We start from the raw sequence: 12,069 nt of genomic DNA on the forward strand, positions 1-12,069 counted from the left end.
AAGCCCTACAAGAAAGCGAAGCACGGTCTATAAAAGTAGCTAGTTTGTGGCTAACCCTTAAACCCTGAATTTTATCTCAAGTAACAATAGAAGAAAGAGACGCCGGCTACTTCTTACTAAAACCCTAATATTATTTAGCCAAAATGTCGGACGACGAAGCGAATGAGGAGAAGGAACTTGATCTGACGTCACCTGAAGTCGTCACCAAATACAAAACTGCAGCTGATATTGTCAACAGTATTATTCTCTTTCCTCACTTTGTTTTATAAGCAATATTCACTGTTTATTTCAAGGCTGTAGTTGTAATATTATTATTATTATTATAATGCAGAGGCATTGCAGTTGGTACTTTCGGAATGTAAACCGAAAGCGAAGATTGTTTATCTTTGTGAAAAAGGGGATGTCTATATTAGAGAGTAAGTGTCTCTTTTTTTTTTATTGTGGTTTATGTTTTTTTATTCGGGTTTTGATGATTTTGAGTGTGTTTTTTTGTGATGTAGGCAAACAGGGAATGTTTACAAGAATGTTAAGAAGAAGATTGAAAGGGGTGTTGCGTTTCCGACTTGCATTTCGGTGAATAATACTGTTTGTCACTTTTCGCCACTGGCTAGTGATGAATCTGTATTGGAAGAAGGCAACATTGTTAAAATGTGAGTTTTTTTTTGTTAGATTTTACTTGTATTGGGGTTGTTTTGTTGAATTGACGAGTTTTAAAATGGTTTTCAGTGATATGGGGTGTCATATCGATGGGTTTATTGCAGTAGTTGGACATACCCATGTTCTTCAGGGTGGGCCAGTGACTGGAAGAGCAGCGGATGCTATTGCGGCAGCTCAAACTGCTTCTGAAGTTGCATTGAGGCTTGTTAAACCAGGTAGAAAGGTAAGATTTTATTTCATGTGAATTTTATATTACTCTGTTGCTATGAATACCTCTAAAGTTGTGTTTGACTAATCGAGTGGTTGCTAGAATACTTGTTTTTTTTAAGGTTATTTAAACTTCCAAGCACTTAAACTATGTGGTTGACCTTTCATGTAAAACCTAGTGGAAAGGTAGGTGTTTGTCGTTTGGTGTGATCATGTGAATGTATTTTTACTGAACTAGTGATTGCTAATTGCTATGTGTCTATGACAATATTGGTATAATGGGTAAATTTCATAGTTAACGCTAAAAAGATTATGTGATTAAAGCTTTTTTCAGATTTTATATTTCCTTTTATGTTGTGTTCCCTTTCCCCTTAACCAGCATTGCTTGGTCATATCATGTTTTATGTTTTGTTACTCTAGATGGAATTGGAGTTGATTTTCTCTTGTTCTTTTTCCTTTAGAAAATCAATTTGGGTATCGAAGCACCAGGTATATACCCAAGTGTTCCCAGGATTAGTGATACCCCTAAATGATGAATAGTTGTCACAAGCTATGGACTAACATTCAAGTGAAGCTTTTGTCATAGTTACTCTGATAGGGAATTTATTTTGTTTGATGTGATCGTTATTTGGTGGTATTTTATGTATGACAATATAATGTATCTAAGACAATATGAGGTCTATTAGTTGAGGTAGTTTATATCCGTACTTTTCTTGTATTCACTTGCCTCGTTCAGTATATTCGGATAGACTAGGTTTTAAGAACAAATACTGTAAGTGTTAATGATGGGAGTATTGCACAATTCTTGTCATACTTGTCGCAAGGTTTTGGAAATCCATTTGGGATTGGTGCACCAGTTAGTTTGTATTTAGGAAGTCCATATCACAAGGGCTTGTGATGTTCCTAAATGATGAATAATTGTCATAAGCTATGGACTAACATCCAAGTGAAGCTTTTGTCATAGTTACTCTGATAGGTAATTTTTTTTTTCGTTTGATATTATTGTATTTGTTAAATTAGTGATCTGTGATTCTAACATGTATATAACGATATAACAATGTGACAGTAAGATATATCATATATGTAGACAAGATGGCTTTGTAGTTTGTTTTGAAGGTAGAATTGGAATTTCTTTTCTCTTTTTGATATTTTTCCTTTTATGAAATCCATTTGGTTATTGGTGCACCAATTATATGTTTCCAGGTCTAGTAATGTTCCTAAAGGACGAATAGTTGTCATAAGCTATGGACTAACGTCCAAGTGAAGCTTTTGTCATAGTTACTCTGATAGGGCATTTTATTCTCGTCGGATGTGAATGTACTTTGGTAAACTAGTGATATGTAACTTTTTGATGTGTATGACAGCATAATATATCTTTGACAACATGACTACATGAGGTATATTTGGCGATGGAGTATACCAGTCCCTATTTGTTATTCAATTTCCTTAACTGGTACTGTTGGGAGCGACTAGCAATTTCCTTAAATGGTACTGTTGGGAGCGACTAGGATTTCTGTGTCAATATCAATGCAGCAATCTCACTCTCTCCTCTGGAGAGCCTCGTTTCTAAAGTATCCATTTTATCTGATTCAAACCATTGAAACTAGTCCTTCCTCTGCCTCTTGTTTTTTTTTTCTTTCAATTTTAATTTACTTAATATTCTTTTTTGCATTTTATTGTTGTTTGAGGTCTAATTCAAAGTGGGTTTTCTTCAGTTTGATTTCATGGGTTTTAAACCTTGTTTTTGTTCCCAAAAATATTGTTAGTTGTGGGGATTGATGATGCAGTGATGATATTGTTAATACCCAGCTCATTATGAGACCCTAGTGGTCTAAGATAAGACTTTCCTTAACAAATTATCTGAGCACGTCGTTACTTCTTTAAGTTTTCATTTTTCTTTGTTTGTATTGGTACTTCTATATAACTTAGTTTGAAACTGATCAATAATGAATTCTCTGTTCACTTTTATCTTTTCTCCCTCTTTGTAATGGCGTTTGATGTACTCGAGTACTGCACTACTCTGGTTAAGCTTTATTTGGTAGGATAAAGTTTTTACTCCATGTATATGTTGAGATTGATCATTCGATTTACTATTTTCAAATCTGATAAATTCAGTTCTATTTGAGCCAGAAATTTACTATTTTGTTGAAGGCGCCTTTTGTTGTAATGGACATCATGTGCTTGTTCTATGGTTTTGCATATTCCATGAAGTTCATGAGTAAATTTGGTCCCCCTTATGATGAATAATTAGTAGAGGCTATGGACTGATGTCCACATGAGGCTTCCTTTTGTCATAGTTACTCTGATGGGAGGCTTCTATCTAATGCTCATGTGCTCATGACATCTAGACTGCTAGTCAGGATAACAGCACCTAGATGTTCTCTCTCTATTCACGTAATAAATTCTGTATTTTTCTTTTATCAGTAACCTAGATTATTAATCCTCGTACTACAAGTGTGGGAGACCAGTTTTTTGACAGTATAAGATCTTTGGCAAAAAATATGCACGAGTGTTTATGGTAGATATTGTAAATGAGGTAAATTTGTAGAGTGAGATATAGGCTGTTGTATAAATTGTTGTACAAAAAGTGTTATATATGGATCCCTCCCCTATATATATATGCTCCTCCGTAGGCAGTATGACCTCATTAGTTCTCGGTGTGATTGGTCCCCCTTGTTACGTATACATGTTAGACATCATACAAAATTTGATGTAGTTGCCACATGCCACTAGGTAATAATAACTTGTATGCTTTAAAGAAGAACCTCCTTGGTTAACTGAAAAAGAATTAGGAGGTATAATAACTACATCAGCAACTTTGCTGAGGTGATCAGGTACCAATTGGTTCTCCTCTTTTTCCCTGTTGCTCACATTAGAGGCTATACTTGAGTGGGCTGGAGTAATGTTTTTTCTTGCTCACTTAACCTAGTATGGCCAACATTTTCTGACTAGACCAATTACTTCAGTTCTTCAAGTCTGTGTATGAAAATAAAGTTAATATAGTTTCCAGATGCCATTAATCCCCTTGGCACTGAAAAATAACTACTAGGTATAACTATGTTAGCATCTTTACCAAGGTGATCAGTTACCAATTATTGAAACAAAAAAGGCAATACATCCAAAAGATCAACTGCGTATCAATCCCTCATTTTCTTGTTTCTTGTAATGCTGATCAAGGCTCCATCTAATCAGTCCTTTCTGTAAGTTCTTCAGAGGAAAAAGAGCTTTATGATATATAAGATCTAACAGAGTTTTATTGTTGAAATGGAAATGATGTGCTTCTGTTGTGGTTTTGCATATTTTATTATGTTCACAAGTAAATTTGCTCCCCTTGGGATGAATGGTCATTGGAGGCTATGGACGGATTGTCCAAATGAGGCTTCATTTTGTCATAGTTTCACTGATGGGTGGCTTCTATTTATTGCTTATTATGATCATGACATATATACTGCAAATCGGGATGACAGCACCTATATATTCTTTATTGTGATACCTGCATTTTTGAAAAGTTTTTCTATCGTTGTTTTCCCAAGTCTTATGCTTGGATCTCTTTGGATGCTGGCAGAACAAAGAAGTAACAGAAGCAATTCAGAAGGTGGCTGCTGCCTATGACTGCAAAATTGTTGAAGGCGTTCTTAGTCATCAACTAAAGCAGTTTGTTATTGATGGGAATAAGGTCATATTGAGTGTTCCCAGTCCAGATACCAAAGTTGATGATGCAGAGTTTGAGGAGAACGAAGTCTATGCTATTGATATAGTAACTAGCACAGGAGATGGCAAGGCAAGTATGTTCGGTGTGTTCCTTCTATCAAATACTCATTATTCTCTTGGCAATGCTAATTGTGTAATCTGCAATTGTTCAAAAAATTGCAGCCTAAGCTACTTGATGAGAAACAAACTACTATTTACAAAAGAGCTGTGGATAAGAATTATCACTTGAAGATGAAAGCATCCAGATTCATCTTTAGCGAAATAACTCAGAAATTCCCCATCATGCCATTTTCAGCAAGGTCTGCTAGTTTTCATCCAATTGTCGTTCAGTTTTCTATGTGTCAACCTGTTGAATTTTTCATGCTAACTTTAGTGAGCTATTTTTCTTATTAGGGCTTTAGAAGAGAAACGAGCTCGGCTGGGGTTGGTTGAATGTGTAAACCATGATTTACTACAGCCATATCCTGTTCTTCATGAAAAGCCTGGTGAGAATAAAATAGAATAGATGTCTTATTACAACCTGATAGTAGGGACAATGCACTTTTTTGAGAAGCTTTTATCTACCCATCTGTGATTCATGCTATAATATGGTTTGGTTATTGTGCAGGTGATTTTGTTGCCCATATCAAATTCACAGTTTTGCTTATGCCAAATGGGTCAGATCGAATCACGTCACATGCTCTGCAGGATTTGCAGCCCACAAAGGCAGTAGATGACCCTGAGATAAAGGCTTGGTTAGCTCTAGGCACAAAAACAAAGAAGAAAGGTGGTGGAAAGAAGAAGAAAGGTGCGTAATGACAAAACTCGTACAAAATTATTCTAAATTATGAGAATCAAGTAGAAGGGATGAAGCATGTCAGAGTTGAATTGATTGGTGTATATACTATAGCTAGTTTTTAGCTGGATTACAAAACAAGTGGGACATTTTCAGTACTTAAAATGTCATTTACATTGATTTTATAGATGCCAATGTATATCATGACATCCCACTTTATTGTTCCAACATCATGCCAAGTATTTTTGTGTTTATCAGGGAAGAACAGCGACAAAGCTGACGAGGGTGGAGAAGTTGGGTCCATGGATACAACTACAAATGACATGTCTGAACTCTGAAGAATAGGGTCTGCAATTTTGTTCAGCTGTATTTTCATTGCTGAAATGAGCGTAGCTGAGTATCTGGTGTCTGGCTGAATTGTGTTTTGTATGAAGCGGGCAGTACATTACATGGTTACCTGTTTTTATGTCGCTGCTCCCAATTCTGAAAAAATAGGACTCAATGAAGTGAAGCTTGATGTATCAACACCCACTTTATACTTATATGAATAACAGATAAAACAGTTACATAGTTGCTCTCGAGTTAAATGAGGCAGACAGTACGCTGTTCCACTGGGCTCACTCTGATAGCTTATTTTCAAGAGAAAAACTATATCATGCAACATATTTGTGTTCATCATTTTCTCATGCTCTCCATCCGGTAGATTGTTATAGGGGGTGATAAGTTAGATGGTTTTTGGATATAATTTTAATTACGTTTACTTTAAATTACTGTAGGGTATTGGATGATTCTCCTTTTTTTCTTGTCACATTTGGAAAGATTCCTATGCTTAAAACTGATGTCTGTAATGAACTATGAACTTTTGTACTAGGGTTAACTACTATTTACTGTATGAGCCAATTAGGATTTTCCCCCAACTAGATGGGAAATTAGGGTCATTTCCAATACACATAAAAAAAGAAGTCGAGGTGTGTGATAGTTACAAATTCACCCCACTTTGGAAAGATTCCTACGCTTCGGTGTTTTTCCGGTCCTTTTGTGCTCGTATATGTTAGCCCTTCGGCTGTAGCAACTAGCAAGGGATAAGCAGCTTGAGGGAATGTTCCATAGAGATGCTTAATGAGACAATTTTATAGTTCTTGTGTCGATGTAAGTAATGAACGAACGAAAAATTTAGTATGTAGAGATTTTAGCAGTGTCGCTATCCTCGTAAGTTGCCCCCAAAATTCACTTTAAAAATAGGTCTTAATTTTGATAAATCCCAATTTTTTTTCTCTTAAACCAGGACTCTAAACATGTAAATCCCTTCTTTCTAAAAAAAAAAAAGGCCTCCACACACAATACGTGGGAAAAAAAAACACTTCCCAGGGCTCAATTCTTCACAGTTTGGGCTGCCCTGGATTTTAGTATGTTGGTCCAATCCTACCTATATTAATATCTCTTTCTCCCATGATGCTCATAGAGAGCCATATCAGCAAAAAATTTAAAAGAATCCATGTTTTGAAAATATTTATTTTATTTTTTTACTTAAATACGCCTGAAATTAGTCTACTTTGTAATTTTACAGAAGTCTATTCAGTCTTTTCAGTTCTTATGAAAAACAAAAACCAAACATATGCCTTTATTTGAATGTCCACCAGGGGTAAGTAAATAATTAAAAACTAAAAAATAGAATGATATGAAAAACTCTTCCTCAAATCTAACGAAAAAAAATCAAAAGCAAAACAAGAAAAAAAAAACCCCTCACCCGCGGGTACACCATTGATCAATTCTTTTCCTCTCTCTCAATCTTCAAAGTGATAAAAGAAAGAATCGAAAACGATAAGGACGTGTGTTTATCAGCAACATACTCAAATTTGAAGCTAGCTAAAACAAATGTAATGATCTTCCCTCATCTTCTTTAAATACACCTTGGTTTGCTACTGCAAGGGTTGCGATTCCATTTCTAAATCAAAAGGGAAGAGTGTTTTGTTATCGATTAAAGTTAGGATTTTACAGGTAGTGTTGGTCAGAAATTTTAGCTTTGCACGGAAGTTATTGAAACTCTTTCTCTACACATAGATGAAGATGTTCTAACTCGAACTCAAATAACTCCCTCTTCTTATGTTCATGCTCAGGTATGTAATATCCATAGGCGTAGTAGGTCCACTCGAGAACACGCCTGCATTCAATTATCTGTAGCCAGACCTCTGTTATGAACTTGAGCTGTAATAGAGTCTGACATTGATTTTTTCCCAGCTTCTCCATATTCACATCTTGCATTTGCTTCAAATCTCCAACCGCCTTTTGCAGTATATCTATCTATCAATTGTTTAGCCATCTTTCTTCTCTTCTCTGTCCCGTCTTTCTTTTCTTTCTCATTATAACGATTACACGGACCATCGTAGCCATGCTTAGTCCATGGAGCAAGACACAACCAGCAAAACGCGTGGCGACAAGGAGGTCTGCAGGTCATATGCATGCATCCGTCATTTTTCTGAATAGGTCTCTTGCATTCAGGACAAGCCTTCGAATTAGCTAATATCCAGTTGATGTTTTCAGACTCATCACTATTCTTCAAGATCCACTTGGTCACTATGAGCGTCCTCGCACAATTCCAGCAAAAGCTATATGTGCAGTTGCAGGAAACATTGTAGCTCTCACTTCCAACTTCAAAATCTACAGCATTCTCACAGCCAGGTGCAGGGCACCACTTGATTTTATGATTGCTTTCAACAAAGGTTCTAATAAGGTAATGGGATGACCAACAGCAGCGTGACATGAGGGATCAGGACATCGCAACACTAAACACCCAGGGCCATCATTAATTGCTGTGCCAACATAACCTTTCCAACATTTTTTACAAAAGGGATGACCACAAGCAGCGGCATGCATTCTACGGCAGATAAATATTTCAAAGCAAATTGTGCAAGTCACTTTCTTAGAATTTGGATAATGAACAATAGGTTCCTCCAACAACCCAACGGTTGTGCGGACTTTTTCTTCATCAGCAAACCATGCATCTTGCAATTTGTCGACGCGACACTCCAATTATAGTGAAGGAGCAGGATAGTAGCCGAAACTTTTGATATAGAATTCATATTAGATATCGCCATGATAGCTTCCTCTTGAAGCTGTTGTATGTTATACTCACTCAAAACAGTGTAATTCTGCTGCTGATGATGAGATGCTTCATAATCACTATTACCTACTTCATCATCTGCTGAAATGGAGATTTGGAAGTTGGACTGATAGGAAAAAAAAAATCAAGACTTTTTAACTGAATTTATTTGATTTTGAAGGTATATTTACTATTTTTTTAAAAACTGAAGCTGTTTGATTGGATACGCATACCCCAAAATTTGGGGGTTTGATTTCAGTATTCTTACCAACAGTACAATGAAAGTTTTGAATTCCTTTCAAAGATATTCAGCGACATAACTACAAATTGTTGCCAGTAAAATCAGTTAAGATAGCTGTTGGGAGATTTCACTAGAAGGTCACACCTCAATCTAGCTACTTTCTATCCCAAATGATTTCAACTTGGAGATCACACCAAGAAAATCACCCACCCAAGACTTTGGTAGTTATCACAACAAACTCAAACAAGCAAAGCCACTAACTTATCATCACCCATAACAAGCAGACAATAATAATGGAAGTAAATATGCAAAGAGACACAAGGATTTAAGGTGGTTCGGTAAATGTTACCTACATCCACACAAGAGCCGAGTTTCCTTTATAACAAAGATTGGAGAGTTTACAAGAGATCAAGAATCAATAAGAAGAGGCCTCACTCAAACCCTAGCTCAATAGAGCTCCCACAATACCCTAGAAATGAATCTCTCAAAGTTATCTCTCAAAACCCTAATCTATTACCTTTATATAGGTGTACATAGACAAAGGGGAGGAAAAAATGGGCTTGGGCCGCAATTCGAGCATGGCTGAAGGCCATAGGTATGAGCGGCGCCCTCTTCATCAGAGCATGAGCACGAGTGCGCCTATTGATGGCCGGCGCCCTCTTCATCGAGCATGGCCGAAAGCCGCTTTACTATGGATGAGCGCGATCGCGCCCTCTTCATCAGGTTCAGAAGTCGAGAGTGGCATACGGACACCGGAGCAAAGCTCGACGGTTCCAACAACCCAACAATCTCCCACTTGGAACCTTCGAGATTCTTCATGCACATCACATCTCAATTGTAACAACTCAATCCAAATCCAATATACTAAAGAAAAAAACACTCGCGGTCCATCATGGTCTTCAAGCAAGAAGACCCACCGGTTGAACACAACTTCAACTTCTCGATAAAACGCGGTCTTGGTCAACATATCCGCCGGATTCTCACTCCCTTGGATCTTCTCAAGTGCAAGACCTCATCCTCCAACGGGGATCGGATAAAATGATACAGGAGACCAAATGTGTTTGGTCCTAGAATGAAAGGCGGAATTCTTGGCAAGATGTATAGCACTGACCGCCACGTGTAACACACTTCTCTCTTTGCTTCATCCCAAGCTCTTCCATCAATCCCCTCAGAAAACGGATCATCTCTTTGCTTGCCTCAGCGGCCACATACCGCTACGTGGTAGACAAAGCAACAATCTTCCTCAGAATCGAAATCCAACTCATCTGCAGTAGCACCCATCGTAAAGACATAACCAATAGTGCTTCTTCCGCGATCTACTTCTCTCCGCAAAATCGGCATCCACATACCCTTGCAGTTCACAACACCCCTTCCATAACATAGGCATTTTCTCGTAGTACCTCTCGGATATCTCAATATCCACTTCACGGCTTCCCAATGTTGCTTGGACAGATTAGACATAAATCTACCGACGGCTTAACGCTGGGCTATATCCGGACGTGTGCAAACCATGGCATACATAAGACTTCCAATGGCAGAGGTATGTATGGTACCTTAGCCATGAAGTTTCTTTCCTCAACAGTCTTGGGAGAGTGTTCCTTGGACAACTTGAAGTGGACGCCAAAGGTGTGCAAACCGGTTTCGCGACTACCCATCTTTGAACCTCTTCAATACCTTCTCAATATACTCACCTGAGACAACTCGAATACCTTTTCGCCTATCTCTTCCTCGATCCTCATCCCTAGAATCTGTTTTACCGCACCCAAGTCCTTCATAGAGAACTCACTTGCTAACTTCTCTTTCAATCTCCCAATTTATGACATATCGTAACTTCGCTACTAACATATCATCAACATATAGCAACGGGATGACGTAATTGGAGTCGAACCTCTTCAAGTAGCAACAATGGTCGGCCGTTGCACTTATAGTAGCCATTTCCTTGCATGAAGTTATCAAACTTTCGTACCTTTGCCTAGGGGCTTGTTTCAAACCATACAAGCTCTTTTTCGAGCCCGCATACCATATTCTCTTTACCCTTCTTGATGAAACCCTCCGGTTCTTTGATATAAATTTCCTCAACTAGGTCACCATGGAGGAAGGCGGTTTTAACATCCAACCGCTCAAGATACAAATCTTCCCGCCGCAACAATACTCAACACCGACCCGAATAGTATTCGGTTTCACCACGGGAGAATATCTGCGCGGAAGTCAAACCGCTTTTCTGGCGAAAACCCTTGACTACTAGCCTTGCTTTGTATCTCGGGAACCATCATGTTCTCTTTGACTCTAAACACCCATTTGTTTCTCAGAGCCTTCTTGCCCATGGGTAGTTTGGCTAACTCCCCCGTGCCACAAGAGATGAGGGACTTCATCTCATCTTGCATAGCAAGCTCCCACTTGCTTGCATCACTCACCTCCAATGCTTCATCATAGCATTGAGGGCTCGCCACCATCGATGAAGTAGCAAGTAATTCACATAGGTGGAGGGCGGATATCTCAACTTCGGTACATGTGGCCCGGATGTCTTCCTCGGGGCATGAGGTGGAGATGGACTTGGTGGTGTAGTATCCTCATTATTCTCTCGAGTCACTACTATCGTTATCATCCGACGTGGGCTCCCACTATACCACGACTTATTTATAAGTCTTCCAACTCAACATACTCGTGCGCTCTCGTACCCGATTCCTTGGTTTGGCTTCATCTCCGCCCTTGTACATCACCTTCTCATTAAACACAACATCTCTCTACTACGAATGATTTTCCGATTTTGATCATCCCAAAACGATACCCAAAAATCATCACCACCATAGCCAATGAAGGTGCACTTTAGTGACTTAGCATCAAGCTTGCTTCTAGCTTGGTCACTAATGTGGACATAGGACACACAACCAAACACCTTCAAATGGGAAAGGTTCACATCCTTCCCGCTCCACACTTCCTCCGGAATCTTAAAATCCAAAGGCACCGATGGTCCTCTATTGATCGTAAGCCGCGGCTAACACTTTTCGCCCAGAGGCGTTGGTAAGCCTCGCTAGTGTAACGATACACCTAGCTCTCTCTGTCGTTGTTCTATTCATCCGCTTCTGCAACCCCATTCTCACGAGGTGTCCCCGCAAAGTCTTTTCCATCTTGATGCCATTGTCACCGCGGTACTTTTAAACCCTGAATCTTCATACTCTCCACCGTTGTCGGATCTCAAACTTCTTTACTTTCAAGCTTGTCTCATTCTCAACCATGGCCTTCCAAGTCTTGAACACTTCAAATACTTCCCGACTTGTGTCTCAAGAAATAGACCCACACCTTCCTAGTATGGTCATCAATGAAAGTCACAAAATATGACTTTCCGCCAAGTGAAGAGACATTAGCCGGCCCCCGTGA

General features: G+C 38.7%; 1 protein-coding gene, 1 non-coding gene and 1 pseudogene across 2 annotated transcripts; 2 read left to right on the forward strand and 1 right to left on the reverse strand.

The window, feature by feature from the left end:
* Positions 1 to 42: 42 nt before the first annotated feature.
* On the forward strand, positions 43 to 5,920 carry LOC147489776 (ERBB-3 BINDING PROTEIN 1-like). The gene is made up of 9 exons (XM_086570230.1): positions 43 to 237; positions 332 to 416; positions 501 to 650; positions 727 to 880; positions 4,430 to 4,645; positions 4,738 to 4,874; positions 4,969 to 5,060; positions 5,183 to 5,362; positions 5,609 to 5,920. Exons 1-9 carry the CDS (start codon positions 144 to 146, stop codon positions 5,686 to 5,688), a joined length of 1,188 nt encoding a protein of 395 aa, XP_086426356.1. The 5' UTR covers positions 43 to 143; the 3' UTR covers positions 5,689 to 5,920.
* Positions 2,641 to 2,736, forward strand: LOC147489777 (small nucleolar RNA snoR69Y). Its single transcript, XR_015203439.1, has one exon. It is a non-coding gene; the product is annotated as a small nucleolar RNA snoR69Y (small nucleolar RNA).
* A 1,461-nt stretch (positions 5,921 to 7,381) lies between the features above and the next one.
* LOC147489778 (putative E3 ubiquitin-protein ligase ARI8 pseudogene) lies at positions 7,382 to 8,595 on the reverse strand (annotated as a pseudogene).
* Between the last annotated feature and the right edge of the window lie 3,474 nt (positions 8,596 to 12,069).

The sequence above is a fragment of the Coptis chinensis genome, chromosome 7, assembly GCF_015680905.1.
Source record: "Coptis chinensis isolate HL-2020 chromosome 7, ASM1568090v1, whole genome shotgun sequence".
NCBI lineage: Eukaryota > Viridiplantae > Streptophyta > Magnoliopsida > Ranunculales > Ranunculaceae > Coptis > Coptis chinensis.